This window comes from Topomyia yanbarensis, chromosome 3 (assembly GCF_030247195.1).
Source record: "Topomyia yanbarensis strain Yona2022 chromosome 3, ASM3024719v1, whole genome shotgun sequence".
NCBI classification, from domain to species: domain Eukaryota; kingdom Metazoa; phylum Arthropoda; class Insecta; order Diptera; family Culicidae; genus Topomyia; species Topomyia yanbarensis.
Genome location: NC_080672.1, coordinates 315,971,526 through 315,988,987, shown reverse-complemented (window position 1 = coordinate 315,988,987; position 17,462 = coordinate 315,971,526). Strand labels below are relative to the sequence as shown.

The 17,462-nt window shown below is 37.4% G+C and overlaps 1 protein-coding gene across 5 annotated transcripts in view; it reads left to right on the top strand.

Moving 5' to 3' along the window:
• Positions 1-17,462, top strand: part of LOC131694128 (G-protein coupled receptor Mth2-like) — a 175,535-nt gene that overhangs the window by 130,920 nt on the left and 27,153 nt on the right. For 3 of the 5 annotated variants that reach the window (XM_058982566.1, XM_058982568.1, XM_058982567.1), the window contains exons 4-7: positions 7,580-7,844; positions 8,171-8,340; positions 8,421-8,595; positions 9,150-9,339. In XM_058982566.1, coding sequence (XP_058838549.1) covers positions 7,580-7,844; positions 8,171-8,340; positions 8,421-8,595; positions 9,150-9,339 — 800 coding nt within the window. Of the gene's footprint in view, positions 1-7,579; positions 7,845-8,170; positions 8,341-8,420; positions 8,596-9,149; positions 9,340-9,644; positions 9,887-17,462 lie in introns of all 5 variants that reach the window. The other 2 variants (XR_009306412.1, XM_058982569.1) reach the window with 2 other exon arrangements.

The following is a 17,462-nucleotide window of genomic DNA, read 5'->3' as shown; positions in this document are numbered from 1 at the left end:
AATTTATTTGGGAGATATGTATCGACATATTGGTAGGGGTATCTTAAAATCAGTCTTTTAACATTTTATCCATACAATAACTTTCTATCACATAGGTATATTCTAGCAAGTTTCAAACACTAGTAGCTGTAGGATTTTACAGAATATAGTAATTTATTTTGGATTGATTACGAAATATTGTCACACTTATAATAATTAAAATTGTTCTGTGCATGAAGTCCTGTTCTACAATCCAAACGTCGCAAGTTCGAATCCCACTATACCCAATGATCCCTTTGTGAGGTTGGTTTGGAATCGATTCATACAACCTGTGCTCGTTTTTTCTCCCCAGATCGCGCTTTTCATGTATTTTATTATGACATGTTTGATGTTCCCGATCACTGTTTTTAGCAGATGATCTTCTTTACCGACGAATCAGAGTTAACCGTTTATAGTGCTTTTGAATCGTATACTAGTTATGGACATCGTATATAATGTGAAATTGTTTCGTTTATGCAATCGTAATTATATTGTCTAGAATCGGTTTATTTATTTAAACTTCTTTCTTCATCTGACCTATAATGGTCTTAATGAAGGTGGAGGAGGAAAAGCCCATTTTAAGATGGAGGAGGAAAAGCCCATTCAAATGCGCGTAAAAACCTCACTATCTTTTAGCACACACATGGTTAACAAAGTTTCACATTACATTACATTTATCTTAACTAAATATTAATCAGTCTTAAAATAATTCTTCATGTTTATCATATATGCTTAGTAAGTCGTCTAAGCCTATCTTTAAAAACGTCACTTGATACAGAAAAGTCGAAATATTCATGAACCTTATTAAACACGGTCTGTTGTTGTGTCTCTGACCTGCTTGTTTGTGATCTGAGCTGCTATCGATTATCGTTGAAAATTATTGCGTAAACGGTTCCTATATTGTGCTTAGTGTCACCTTTTCTTAACGCCAGTTTAAGTGCACTCTTTCCGGATCAAATATTTGCATCAACGGTAGTAATTGATGAGAAAAATCGATTTTCTGCCTTGGAAAACGAACGATTAATTTGCTACCATTCGACACTACTACATTGATACGGTGATTCAATTAGACGCTACAGAGCGTAGCTCGCCACCCGCCTAGTATTGGAAAAGATACCGTCGTGCTAGCTGAAGATGTTTTGCTGTAAATGTGCTCTGCCTATTGCGCCCAGTGATGAAATGATCGCATGCGATGGATTCTGCTCGGATCAATATCATGCCAAATGTGCTACACTGACAATATCAGAGGTTAGAAGCTGCAATAAGCACAGGAATATCTGGTGGATATGTAGCCCTTGTACAACGATCCTGGTCGATGTTCGCAAAATTCAAACTTTCCGGGATAAACGTGAAACGATCGCCGATGCCGCTTCACTTACCCCCGCTCGTGCGGCTACTGTGTCTGTTAATGTGGATACCCAAACAGAAAAACCCAGTGCTGATTTTATTGAAGATGTCTCTAATATGAAACAAGCCGTTGCTGCTATTCAAGAATCGATTGTCGAAATTACACGTTCACGCGTTGATAGATTCTCATTCGCCGAAGAAACTTCACCACTGGTTCAATCAATACCGCATATGTCGTCTACTCGTTTGCAACAAGGGTGTAAGGCTGTTCGTGGAATGACTAATGCTTCGGAATCGAGCAATCTGTGCTGGTTATTCTTCACTCGTGTCAAAAATACAGCGAATGAAAGAGATATATCTACTTTGGTCGCCGAATCACTTGGGACAAATACTGTAATCGTGAAAAAGCTCGTACCTGAATGGAAGGATCAGTCATCGATGCCATACGTTTCATTCAAGGTAGGAATCGACGCGAGATTGAAAAACGCTGCATTATCTCCATCGACGTGGCCAATAGGAATTTGTTTTCGAGAATTTTACGAAAAATTTGAAGTTTGGGAGCCGCCGCAACGCTGAATTTTGTTTTAAATATTATTATGATATTTCTTAGTGTTGAATGTTGTTTATTGATCTGTTTTATTATTATTTGTAATTAAGTAGTGTTAGACTAGTTTTTAAGAAACAGTCTGTATGGCAGAAAGTGTCAAAGACGAAGGAATAAATTAAATTAATTAATAAATATATTGCACATTGCCCTAATGGGCTCGTTCTGGTCATATTCAGTACGTTGAAAGTCAAGTCTTAAAAAGTCTCGCGATCTTAGATATCTAGGGGGCACGCTAACATTAACCTGTGATAATATATCTGGGGCATCTATCTTACTAGTTAGAAGCTTTACGATAAAACCAGCTCTAGATATATTTCTTCTTTTGGCAATGGTATTCATGTCTAGTAAACGGCAGCGATCGACATATGGTGGTAGCTCCAGTGTGTTTTTCCATGGTAAAGATTTGAGAGCGTAACGAATGAACCTAGCTTGTACTGCTTCAATTCTATTTGTCCAAACACCCGTGTAAGGACTCCAGACGACAGCTGACGCTTCGAGAATAGAACGGACCAGAGAGAAGTACAGAGATCGCAAACAGTACGTATCGCTAAATTCTTTTGCGATTCTTATGATGAAACCAAGGTTTCTATTTGCTTGGGATATAATGTTTGAATAATGATCTTTGAAGGTCAGCTGTGAATCCAGCAGCACGCCAAGGTCTCTTACAACTGACACTCTTTCGAGTGATTGTCCTGAGATCGAATAATTCCAAGGGATTGGATTTTTTTTTGCGAGTAAATGAGATCACACAGCATTTGGACACACTGAGAGTTGAAAGATTACGAGTACACCAATAACAGAAAGCATCCAAGTGTCGCTGTAGTGCGATGCAGTCTTCTATGGAACGTATGATGAGAAATAGTTTCAGATCGTCAGCGTAAATTAGATTGCATCCAGGCGGTAAAATAAAGCAAACGTCATTGAAGTACAAGGAAAACAGCAAGGGTCCGAGATTGCTTCCCTGGGGGACTCCCGACATGTTGATGAAGCTATATGACTCATGGTTTCCTAATTTTACTGATAAGGATCGGCCAACGAGATATGACTTGAGCCACGCCGTGAAGTTTCGAGATGCACCAAGCCGCTTAACCTTCGCTAGCAGAAGAGAGTGATCGACGCGATCAAATGCCGCTTTGAGATCCGTATAGATAGCATCTACTTGGGCCCCAGACTCTATATGTTTAATACAGTGCGAGGTAAACTGAGCTAAATTCGTAGTTGTGGATCTAGTTGGGAAGAAGCCATGTTGTTCTGATGATATGTACGTTTTAGTTGCTCTGAATAGTACATTCCCTACTAGAATCTCGAATAGCTTCGATCCTGCGCAAAGAGAGGTGATGCCGCGATAGTTTGCCACATCCTGTTTATCACCTTTTTTAAAAACGGGAAACATGACCGATTTCTTCCAACACAGCGGAAACACTGCTTGGGAAAGCGATTGATTGAAGATTAATTTCAACGGAGCACACAGTGTGCTTGCACATTTCTTCAGGATTATAGCAGGAATCCCATCTGGTCCAGCTGAAGTTGATGACTTCTTTTTACCAATAGTCGCAAGAATATCTTCGTCGGAAAAGCTAATGTTACTTAGGTTCAACACATCACAAGGAACATCGCACATACCGCATTCAATTTCAGTTGGGGAGGCCGAAGCCTTTTTAAATACACTTGAAAAATGCTTCGCAAACAGATCGCAGATATCACGAGGTGTGTTTTCAGATTCATCTGCCAGAAACATACTGGAAGGAAGTCCATTCTCCTTGCGCTTTCCATTTACAAAAGACCTTTTTGGATTCCGTTTAAGATTGGATTGAGTTTTTGAAACATGTCTGGGATAAAGATTGTACGATTTATAATTGCTGCTGGCGATAATAAACTCCTGCTTTGTGAATGGGTTTCGTCGGCTTGTATAATGGCGGAGTGCTGCTGCTTTCCAACTTTTGAGCTGTCGAAGGCGCCAATTTGACCAGGGAGGCTTATTGCAAGGACTAGGTGCCGGAACATGTTGTATGAACAAATCTGTTAAGGTGAGTGTAAACCTATCTACAGCAACGTCAACATCTATTGCGTGATTTAGCAGGTTCAACTAGTCGATATTCTGTAGTGAGTTATTGAGACCAGGAATATCGGCTTTTGAAAAATTAAAACTTCAGTCTTCAAGGATCTCATCGAAGTAAATCCGCTGGGGGCTGACCTGTGTCACTGCGAGAGGAGGGTGATGTGAGTCAATATCGACCAGCGGCTCGTCTGCTTCAAAGATATCGCAGTTTTTCGAGTCTTCCTCGTTGACAAACAGCAGATCTAAGGTTCGATTCCGTTTGTTATTAACTGTACAGTGTACATTTGTGACACGTTTAGTATGGACATCCCATCGATCAAAGCAATACTAGACCTTGAGAAAGTAGATTCAGATGGATCGGGAGAAGCGTAGCCAGAATAAGTGGATTTCCATATAAGCCCTGGTTAGTGATATCAAGTGCGGTATCGACATGCGCTTGAACAACATTAGCGTCATCAGCAGAGCTCGGAGGAAGATACACAAAACCTACACATATAGTGGCATCTGAAGGCGAATATTTACCCACAGTTGTTCAATACCGTTGTTGTTAATTGTGTTTCGTTTTGACGATAGCCGGTTGGATATCGCGATAAGAACACCACCACCTCGCGTTTTTCCAGTACTTGATGGGTCACGATCATTGCGGTAGATGGTTTAACATGGTCCTAATAGCTGAATCGAGTTGATTTGATCGCTCAACCACGTTTCAGTTAATACAATCACGTCATAATCAACATCCGTGGCAGCAACGAACAGCTCATCGATTTTCGTACGAAGTCCTCTCACGTTCTGGTAATATATTCGAAGTTGATCACACATATTATCATCTGACGACAACATACGTGTACGTTGCGGGCGATTTATAGCAATGGTAGTATCCACCTGCAGAGGAGATGGATTTTCAACGGGCGCAGCATCAACATGTCCAACTTCGGAAGAACATATACACTCTTTATTTTTACCTGAGTAAACTGAAATTGAACTATTATGATCTTCGGGTTCCCTGTTTAAGTAACCGTTGGTGGAATCAAGCATATTGTGTCCATCAGTTGTCTGCAAATGGAGTTCATTTTGAGGAGGTGCAGTACCTAGCGTAACTTCGGCGGGACATATACCCTCCCTGGCTTTACCTGGCAGAGCAGGAGTTTCTACTAGCTCTTTTATTCCTGTGAAGTCATCCAAGTCTGATGTGTTATATTGTGGTTCATCGTTGATCTGCAATTCAATCTGACTACAGTGTGGTGCAGTATCAATCCTAGCTTCAGGCGGGCATATACTGTTAAAATATTTACCTGACAGAGCAGAAGTGTCGACTAGCTCTTCCAGTTCAAAATTGGTAGCAATCACATGATGGGCTGATTGCTATGCAGTATAGTCTATTCGCTGCCTAGATTTCTTCAGTCTTTTCAGGTAGATCGGGCAGTCTGAACTCCACGAAGAATGATCAATTGCGAGCTGATTGTCCTTAGGCTGATTGTTCCTGTCGATATTCGCGTTACAGCAGTTCACACATTTTGTGGATTCCGAGGTGTGTTTCCATTATGTTCTTCCGCGCATTTAGGACAACGTAACGGTTTCGTGCATGTTGCTGCGATATGGCCGTATTCGCAACAACGATAACAGCGAAGGACGTTTATATACTCGTACACTCTGCATCTTTCCCAGCCAAGATTAACACACTGTACTGTCAATAGCATCTCAAATGTTCAACTAAGCATGAGAAAGAAAGTTGCAAACCAAAATGGACGCTTATGCACCTTTTTATTATCTAAACTAAGCACAATAAAGGTATAAAGGCACAATAAAGGTATGGATCATCTAATTAAACTGAAGTATATGATAGTGGATGGGTCAAAATCAGCATCATAATAACCGAAGAGATATCTGTCTTATTTGTCACTTTGGATGGATTGAAGTACGATGACGCGCTCTCCAATATATTGTTCAACGTAACGCACGAAGGTGCAACATGACGATTTTATACTCAAAGGAATAGAACTACCAACACGAGATATCTTATGCTTCTTTGCATTGCACAACAACGACATATTCGACATTGATCGCAGAGCAGTGAAAGTTGTGAGCAACGGACTGACTACAAACTTTGACAAGGGAATGTGAACGGTAGCTGGTAGAGAGCAAGGCAGTGGTTGATTTCATGTCGCGAGAACGTGCGAGAATTGTCTATATGCTCATGCCGGGAAAATGTAAAATTTTTAACGAAATATCACAAAAAATGCTATTTAAAAATAGTCATTTTGAGGAGGGTAAGGGTTTCAGCGTGAAAAAACACCCTTATTTTGCGATTTCTTCAGAACTTTGCGTGAAGCGAATTGATAAAAACTTTTGTGCATTATAATACATCATTTCAATAACATGCTGTAATTTATCTATGCAAAAATATAGACAAGCGATTTGGTGACTTTTTGTGGAATGTCTGTGAAAAAACATGATTTGCGGTGTTCACTGTCATTCAAAAACTACTTAACCGATTTCTTTCAAACTTTGCATATTCATTCTATGTTAAAAATACCTACGTTGAGTTTTTGGGATAAATTTTCATTTTTACTTATTTTAAATAAAAATTACTGTTTTTCATGAAAAAATCCGCGTTTTTATGAGTAAACACCTCCTTAAATAAAAAATTATCCCAAAAACTGAACATAGGGGTTAGGTATTTTTAACATAGAATGTGTATGCAATGTTTGAAAGAAATCGGTTAAGTAGTTTTTGAATGACAGTGAACACCGCAAATCATGTTTTTTCCACAGACGTTCTACAAAAAGCTTCGTTACCGAGTCGTTTGTCGATATTTTTGCAAAGAAAAATTACAGCATGTTTTTGAAATGATATACTACAATTTACAGAAGTGTTGATAAGTTTGCTTCACGCAAAGTTCTAAAAAAATCGCAAAAAAGTGTTTTTTACACGCTGAAACCTTTAACCCCCCTTAAGGGATGTACTATATAAATCAAAATCATTATAATCAAGAGATAGGCCTATAGGCTCTGCATCAAAGGATCATTTTTATCAAAATGAATAACTAAACAAATACTTCAATAAAATATAAAATATTTTATAAACTAACTTTGCAGAAGACTCCATATCTCGAAAATCGATTTTACGAAGGTCAAAACAATTTTCATTTCACTCTTGCTTCGTTTGAAACACTGTGCATCGTATGATCCTAATCGAAAACTGAATAGTAGGCAAGCATCAAACAACTTCCAGAGTAGGATTTGGTGAATTGCCGAAAATTTGTTTGCGCTTCCATTAGGTAATACATTTGGGAAACAGACCGAGCGATATCTATTTTGGCCGATTGCTGATAAGACAATTAGCCGAATCCAGCCACGCTCAGCTTGATATGTGGCGCCATTTGGGCGCGCCAAAAATATAACAATACGACTTGAAGTTACCACGAGCGGCGGAATGAAATCCGTACGACTAGGGTACGTTGAGCGGGGCTACCACCTTAATCATTAGTATATGATTTTATCCAATTCAATGCTATTAATCGCAATACCATTTTCCTTATCATTTCGCAGGCATGCTTCTGTCGGTGCCGTTTCTGATGGTCACGTTCTTCGTGTATGCGTGCATCCCGGAGCTGCGGAATATGCACGGAAAGTCACTGATGTGCTACGTTTTTGGGCTGGCCGTTGGCTACACCGTGCTGTCGCTGGTCCAGATGCGGATATTCGAGGGGGACACTACCCCCTGCAAGGTGACCGGGTACATGGTGTACTTTTCCTTCATGGTTAGCTTCTTCTGGCTCAACGTGATGTCATTCGATATCTACTGGACGTTTAGGTGGGTGTCATTTGGGTGGGTGGAATTATTTTTAATTCAAATCGAATATTGTGTATTATATGTAAAGAGTTCAAACGCAAAGATGAGAAACATGTGCGATGTTGCAAAAAACATGTTAATTTAATTATTATGAAACTTGATAAAGTAACTAACAAAATTCTCAATCCCTAGTTCGTGGAGTACACTTTACAATATAAATTGTGTCAAAATTAATATTTATTAAAGCGTTATATACATTGTGTAATTATTTGTTTAATATCTTTGTTCTGAATTGCCTTTGCATTCGGCATCAATTTGAGACTAATAATACATTTTTTTTCATTCAGTGGCGTTCGTGGTCCCAAAAGCACCGAGCGAAAAAAGTTCGCTCTCTATTCCCTATACGCCTGGGGCTGCCCGGTACTGATTGTGGCGCTGGCCTTAGTGATGGATCATACAGAATTGATACCCGCCAGTTACCGACCCCAGGTGGGTGTGAAGCGTTGCCTGCTGCAAGGTAATTATTCAAATCTGCCTGTTCGCACCTTGCGGTGCCATATGGATAGGGCTTAGTGATATCCCTTTTCCCTTCTTTAGAGGATAAATATGTTGAATTCTTCTACCTGTACTTGCCGATGTTGCTGCTGGTGTTTGCGAATGTAATATTTTTCGTTATTACCGCGGTGCGAATAATAAAGATTCAGCGGGAAACCTCGATGGTAAGGCGTGGAGACTCCAAGCGACATTCCAAGCTGGACAACGATCGTGATAGGTGAGTAGGTAGAGTTTGTTTTGGGTGTGGTAGTCGTGGTAATGTAATGAATTAATCTGATCAGGTTGCAGAATGGCTAGAATTAGCTACTAGTGAGGGGATGAACCTAGCTAGCAGGGGAATATGTAATTACTATTAGAGTTAATGAATAGAAATCAATTAACTATTGTATTTGTTTGGGGCCTCTCGAGTAGCTCGCATAATCATTAAAATTAGCAAAAAAATATTTGAGATTAACTTCGATACTAATTTCCAAAGACATGAAAGTCACATATTTACACCAGCAACTCAAAAAAGATGTAACGGCAGATGGCATTATTGTGCTGCCTGCCGTAATTAGGCTAGAGGAAATAAAACATAAATGCGACCATGTCTGTCAATAGCGATTGCTCCGATTTTATCGCTATTGGCTTTCGACTTATCATCTAGCGTAAATAGTAACCGCTTATAATTGTACGTGTGATGAGGAGGAGTGGGAGGCTTTATTTGCCTGACACGCACTCGACAGCGTTTGTAGTTCAATTTGAGTAATGCAATTGTGTAATCCTTTCCAGATTCGGGCTCTACTTGCGGCTGTTCATCGTGATGGGGGTGACCTGGTCGCTAGAGGTGATATCTTGGGCCGTGGATAATGTGGCGTGGATTTTCTACATCTCGGACGTGTGCAACTGCATCCAGGGTTTCCTGATCTTCATGTTGTTCGTGTGGAAGCAGAAAGTCAAACGACTGATCTACAAAAAGTATGTATGTGACCATATGTTCCTTTTTTATAGCACGCTTTTTGGAATGCTCGGAAGCAACCAAGGAAATGTGCCCGACCGTTTTGGCGTGTTACTGCGTGGACTGTGCTCGAACTTTTCTGTGCGCGTTTTTTTTCACTATGGGCAGTTGGAGTTTCTAACTTCTATGTTATTTTTTATGTTTTCATTCTTCGGAATTATAGAACGGATACTGAAATCGGTACACCATGCAAACACCCACACAATTCAACTGTATTTGAAGCTACATATATATTTTTTCTTTTTTTATTCTGCCATTCATGTTAACAGTTCAGTGACTCCACTGAACGAGTCCTAGGACCTCTAGGTGGAGACGAGGTTAGCACCTCCAGCAAGCAGATATGGTAACAAAAGAGACTGACACATCGTTGCTTAAATCCATTATTGAGACGAAAATATGATATATGGCTCTTCAAGTTCGTGTGAGGAGTGGCTCTGAATTCAAACCTGTCCCGTGATACCTTCTTGGGGGTTATTCTGTATTATTTTTCAATTTTTGCCGCAACGTTTAGGTAAACAGATTTTTTACAAGATCTCGTCACTGATTCATAATATTCAAGTAGAAGATACTAATAATAGTTTAAACCAATGGTAAATGGATGTGGGATGTTCGGCTGTCGATGTTTTCATAAATTATAAATTCACTCTATTCTCGGTTTTGGTGGACAACTTCCCTTGAGACGGAAATCTACTTTGATCGACATTACATTAACCATACCAGGTCTGAGTGCACTGATATTGTTGACTTCACAGATGACATAATTCAAAGCAAGAATTTTGATAGCAATTAGCGATATCAAAATTAACCTATGTATTCGTCAAATCAAGATAATGCGGAGAGCCAGTTTCTTGTTTTGGGGTTAGTACATCTGGAAACCCCAGATGCAGGTTATTGTTCACCGTTTTGACGTCATACCCTATTCATCACAGTAGAATCTTTCGTTCGTAATCACTTGATGGTGTCAAGCAAAGCACGTATCAAAAGTTCTTTGATCCATCTTCACTGCACGAAACAAATCAAAGCACGTCGTAGTTTTGTTTTATGGCGCAATTCTCATCTAATACTCAGTCGAATCAACTTCTAACAAGGACTAATATATTCAACTCTTGTTTCGTCAATCTTCAAATATCTCTTCAAATTGTCGAATTCAACAGTAACAGAAAATAAAGCTAACACATTTGTTTTGATTTCATATCTTTTGCAATTTCATCTCTAATTTCGATTCATGTCTGCCCATCATCGGTATCCATCATCATCCGCCAGGGCACAAAGACACGTCAAAGTTTTTTCAATTGGGTTGATCCACCTAACTCGCTGTGCTTCTTTTCTCCTTACATCTACCAAATCAGCGTATGAAACTAAGTCAACTAGGTTTCCGTCTGGTGTTCTGGTCACATGCTCAATCGACGTTTGTTTTATCTTACCTATACTGATTTCCACCAAGTGCAGTCCTGAGGAAAAGGTCATTTAATAAGGTCATCAAAAATTCGCACACAGGAAAAGATTGGAGAGAAATGTTTGGTACATAATGGGTGTGGCGTGATCAGTTGGTGATTTAAATCTAATGTTAATAAATGCATAACCGGAATGTACCTTTTCATTTGAATTAGTGATAGTAAATTTTAACAATTTTTCAATCAGTTGTAAAAATTTAGTGGGTTCAAAACTTTCCGTTGCATATAACTTATACGCAATAGATAAGTATTCTTTGTACTGCTTTCGAAATTTCTTCTGACAACGCAAAGAAAATTTACAGTAAATCTCAATCAAATCTTCTCAATTCGATTTTGACGTTTATATCGATAGCAAGGTTTATTCTTTCTTTCGAAAATATTTGCTTGTTTTGGAAAGAACATGGTAATGGTTTTCGCAAAACGTGACATTTAAGTCGAGTCTTCATAATTTTTCGTGGTAGCAAATACTCCTCCGCACATAACTTTCTTATAGCAATGTTTAAATTCGAGCGATGATGTGAAGTGTTTCCAGATCTTTTAGCACAGATTAATAACCCATTCAAGCCGAACTTACTATACAAAGTAGGTAATAATAAAAAAAAACGTGTTTAATCCACCTAACAGTGTGATGAGACATTTCTTATAACTCTTATCACTCTTCGGATATTATATCGTTTGAGAGCATTTAGAACTTGATGCTTCGCGATGTTTTTGATAACACATACTACATGGGATAGTGGCAGGACTCAGAGAATCGCTCAAATCAGCATAGGACAACATCAGTGCTAGAAATCTCAAACCAAATCAATGGGAAAGCGAAAAAATGGCCCATAAAATAGACATACCAACAAATTATTGTTAATGCTTTGTTAATAAAATATCTATATTGTGGTGGGAAAACTGAATTTTCCTAAAGGGGTTATATATTGTACTGAAACAAAAAAACGATTTTTTTTTTGAATCGATTTGAAGTTTATATTTTACTCAAATTTCCAACGCGACTGAGAACTAAGAAATCAACGCTTTTTCTTAAAAAGGGCGATACTAGCAGTGATGCCATTCAAAGAAAATCTACAGTGAATATTTCCAGACTTGGTTTTATTTCCTATTTAAGAACTATTGTGTTTTTTGACATCCTAGATTGCATGATTCAGTGATCGAAACCCAAAACCTCATAAAGTATTTGAAATTATTAAATTAAAATTTGTTTTTGCTATTGAAATTGACAAAATGATAGTATCGGCCCTTTGGCGATTGTTTACTTTTTCGGTCCCATCTATCAGCATTGAAGTATCGCCCTTACGGTTTTTTACAATAACTACCGTTTTACACCACCGATTTCGTCCGGGTTTTTTCAATAGCGATCATTGCTATTATTTACAGCTGGTATCAGTTTGATAATCCTAAAAAATACGAAAATAACAGTTTCGCCTCTAAACTGCTAGCAAAAAAAGTATCGCCCTGTTTGTTTGCATGGAGCGTGGAGGGCGAAACTTTAAATAAACAAACAAAAATACAGTTTCGCCTGTTATACTTTTTGCTGTAGTTTAAGAAAGCAATATCGTAGAATCAAAATTTTTAGGTTAATTTGTTGCGTTTCAAAGCCCTCATTCGCATGTAAGAAAAAAGCCCTATGTTTACATTTGTAAGTATCGCCCTTTTCACAAAAAAAGCGTTGAAATGAAATCGCAGCTCCTGATATCACGCTATCTCTGAAGTACATGCGTGCATAGTTTCAAATTTTACTTCGACATCGACTTTTTCTAAAGGTGACTTCCCAGTAGTATTCTTGATTTGAATTATTATCGCTAATCCTAATGCCAAAGAACAAATAAAAACCTCTCGAAAACGAACCGTTTGGGAAAATCATCATCATTACTGGAACTTTCATTTTCACGAAACTTTTCGATAACCTTCCGTCACTTGCGTTAATGCACTGGGTGCACAGTAGGGTGACAGGAAAAAATGACCCCTATCGGCCCACCTCTGCGTCGATTCCTAGTCCCACCAGGAGTACTTGCACCAAATTTGAAGCAAATCGGACAAGTCTAACTACCGGACCAACGGGCCTGAAGTTTGTATGGGAATTTTCAACAATTTACATGGAGAAAACCCACCAGCACGCATTTTCGCCGCTAGGTGGCACTGTATGCATCGTATTATCACTGTAAGTGAAAATAAGAAGGATAATTGAATTGTCTACAACTTAGTCGAAGACTGCAAGTAAATCCGACTTTGTTATTATTTACTATAATTCTTCTGAACATACCATTGAGCTAAACCTAACGATTATTTCACAAAAATGTTTAGTTCGTGTGAATCGAGTACTGATACACAACCATGCACTGTTAGGCCCCATGCAAAACTGACTCAGACATCACTTCGTTAAAAGTTTAATAACTTCTTTTAACATAGCCGGATTTACTAGCAGTCTTCGACAAAGTTGTAGATAATTAAAATATCTTTCTTATTTTCACTTACAGTGATAATACGATGTATACAGCGCCACCTAGCGGCGAAAATACGAGCTAGTGAGTTTTCTCCATGTAAATTGTTGAAAAATCCAATATAAACTTCAGGCACGTTGGTTCGGTAGTTAGACTTGTCCGATTTGCTTCAAATTTTGTACAAGTACTTCTGGTGGGACTAGAAATCGACTCAGGGGTGGGCCGATTGAGTTTTCAAAAATTCATCATTTTTCTGGGCAGTCTAGTGCACAGTGCTCTAAAAATCTAGCGAAATCGTCTTAGGGCACCAGCGGGTCTGTAAAGAATACTAAAAATTAATTTCTATTCCATAATTTTCAGTTCAGCAATTCGAGAGATCGTGCTCACCGCAAGCCATGAAAAATAGACTACGTTGTGAAGCGATGGTCACTATTTATTATAAAATCACGGTTAAATAAAAAATAAAACTATTAAAAAATTTCAAATAGTTTATAATTTTCACAAACTTATTAGGAAAAAATGTCTAATAAGCTTTCGTAATATTGTGTAGGAAAAAAGTTGAAAATTTGAAAATAAATCTGAGGATTATGATTGATTACAGAACTCTGGAATTTTCTATTGGAATGTTTTCAGGCATGAATTTGATATTGATGCTATTAGACAACTGTGAAATCAAGACCAATAGATCAGTTACATATCAGGACCCCATTCCGACAATTTATCAAAAGTCCTCATGATGTTTACAACAACAGGTTATCAATCTACGGATCAGATAATGTTATTGTAATATTGAATTAAATCAGTTTGCATCAATAAATTTTCAACTCCAATCCAATATTTTTTTTGGTGTGGTGGGGGGGGGGGCTGTATGGTGTTAAACCCCAAAACCTTCTCTTGGCTACGCCGTTGCTTGGAGTTATTTATTTCGCTTTTCATTTTCCGAAAGGTTTCAGATCGATCCGATGGTCATAAGTTAGAAAAATTGCAGTCAGAAGGTTCGCACAAATGAACATTTTTGCACTGATAAGTTATCAAGTTCCTTCCAGACAACTTGGAAGTGTTCGGTGATTATTTCTAGCGGTTGTAGATAGAAAAATGAAATACAAAATTCGATTTATCGAAATAATGTTTGGCTTATTTCAATGGATTATTACTATATTGAACAATAAATAGGCGACGAAGAGTAATCCACAAACAACAAGCCATAACTTTTAAAGTATTCAAAATAGATATTTGAAGTCTTCAGTAAAGTTATTCGCAAAAGTAAGAGCTACAAATTTGCTGAAGGCATCATTTCGTTATAATCACTTCCAAGAAAATTTGTGAAAATATCTCACTCATAGGGGGATTAATCAGCAAAAGCACAATACCAAAAGAAAGAGCATATTTCCTCCATTAAATTCTCCGAAGATACTGTTGACCTAAAATAAGCCGTCTTGGCGTTAATAATAGATTACATGTTTTTGGTCATATTTCTGGCAATGGGAAATGATAAAAATCTTTCGTCCGCATTTAATGTTAAATATCTCTTTTGATAATAGTCCGATTTCAACAATCTATAGCTTGTTCGAAAGGTATTCGTTGAAACTGTCTAAAAACATATAAACCGGTAATCTATATTGTCAATTCCGGCAGATAATTTAAAAAAACTGCAAAAAACGCCATTTTTGCGCATTCAAACATTCATATCTTAAAAACTAAACATCAGAATCGAAAACAAATAATAGCGTTCATACTGTTTTTTAGTTCTTTCATTTAAAATTGGTTTGGATAAGATCGGTTCAGCCATTGCTGAGAAACACGAATGAGAATTTGTCCGTTACATACACACACACAGACACACACACACAGACATTGTCCCAAATCGTCGAGCTGAGTCGATCGGTATATAAGACTCGGCCCTCCGGGCCTCGGAAAAAATCTTGAAAGTTTGAGCGAATTCTATACATTTCTTTTATAAGAAATGTAAAAACTTGTTTTAATCCACCTAGCGGTGCCATTGTGCCTTTCTCATTAATCCAAACTACACGAAAAAAAATTGTTCCCAGAATCGTGAATAAAGTACCATGAATCCTGGAACAATCACGTTTTTACGTTATGAAAACAGGACCATGAACAAAAATTATGTGTTATGTTCAATTTCCCTTCAGTAACGCCCGCATAAGGCTTATTTTATTGGAACTGTTTGTTTTTGTTTTGTGAACTTCAGTCACGGTTTCTGCCAAGTCATTTCTAATGCGATTTTCATCACGCGAACTAGTTCACAACTTTATGAACATTATTCATAAAACCAAAGGTTGACCTATGATGATTTTCATAGATATAGGAGCCATAGCTCACAAAATCAAAATATTCTGGATATGTTCTCGTGAACTATTTCGCGAAATTCAAAATTGTATTCATGAATCAATTTAATTCTCGTGAACTAATTCATGATCTCTTAATATATTAGGTACGATCCTATATCCGTGCTCGTGAAATAGTTCACGAAATCCTGAAATATAATGCTGGTGATATTTAGAAGATATCGCTAATCATTTACAATTTCTTGCAACATGATACATGAAATTTTCCCGTGAACTCTTTCACAAAATTTGGAGAATTATTCGTGGAATCATGTTTATACCATGCACTGTTTTATGAAATGTCCAGCTGCTAGCGACCATAGTAATAGACACGAGCATTAGATACCCAAGCAGCACTTGCAACATGTTCTAGAAAAACAACAAAAGTTATATGTTGCATTACAATGACAACAGAATTGCAAAAACATGACTGTTGCATGTGTGAAACACAGCTGCTGCACGTTACATCTTAGTTATTCATTTGTAGTGCTAATGTTTTCTGAAACAATCAACTTTGACACATATTATTGATGTTTTTTTCAACGTGTTTGTGACTCTACTGCACAGCTAAAACAACTTTGTTGCAAGCATCATCGCGAAAACTGGAGATGACATTATTATTCAACTTGTCAGCAAATTTGATTGCGGTTACACTTATAAAACTTTTACTCAACTTCAGTTTGTAACACAGTAGAAATAAAAACAACCGCCATATTTATTGATAGAATGAATTCTTTCTCGATAAAAGTTGCTGACGAACAGTTAATATGTATAGATTTTTTGATCGGAACCCAAAATTTTCATCATTAATATGCTTCAAATTTTTGATTACTCTCGAAAAAAGCATATTTGAACAAAGTTCTTTGCATACGATAAATAATTCACAAAATAAGTATAAAATTTATTGAGATTATATCAACATTGTTTTAGGGCCGTTTAAAACTATCAAAGTATTTTTAAAAATTACTCGATTCAATTTTATTGGTTATACATTTTCACCCACATCAATGATATTGTCATATTTGAATGTGAACATAATATTTATGCTTTGTTTGCGTAACAATTTCATGAATAACATTAAGTTTCATTTCATTTCGACAAAGTTGTTTTCAAAGCAATCGCTAGCATTATTGCAATAATCTTTGTTGTTATTATGATTCTTGGTACATCATTCGGAACAAATGAACATGTTGCATATAAGCTCCACCTCTTGCGCTTTTTTAATTGCATAACAGTTGAATAACGCTTGCTGCAGTAATATTTTCACAAATTAATGTTTGACATTGGTGTTGTAAAAACAGCTTATCAACATACCGTGTTGCTTGGGTTTAAAAAAATTAAGGGTTGTGTACAGGACACGACCACGGTGACATTAAAAATGTAGCTTTTTTCAAGAGCGTGCAAATGAATTTTATCTATCACACATATCGACTCACGTTCTTGTTCACTCGCCTGTTTTCATATGTTATACTTTGCTATATACCCTCCCCATTAAAACATAATTTATTGAAGGTCATTTAACGGTAATCTATTATTACAATTAATCACGTATCTCACTAGGTGATTGGCATTATTTGGCTGATCCATCAAGTAAAAATAGGCTGGTCTGTCCAGAAAACATATTCAAAAGAAAAGTTCCATATTGAGAACTGTGATGAGGAAGCCCACGTCCGCCAACGGAAATATACAGATTCTCCATGAAATATGAAATTTCATTTTCCATTTAAATTTTCAATAATGTACTAATGAACTTAAATAAAAAATCTTAAGGTTAAGTATTTCTTGATCGATTAGTGGTTGAACAACTGAAATTATTTGATAAATTACATTGTTATACAACG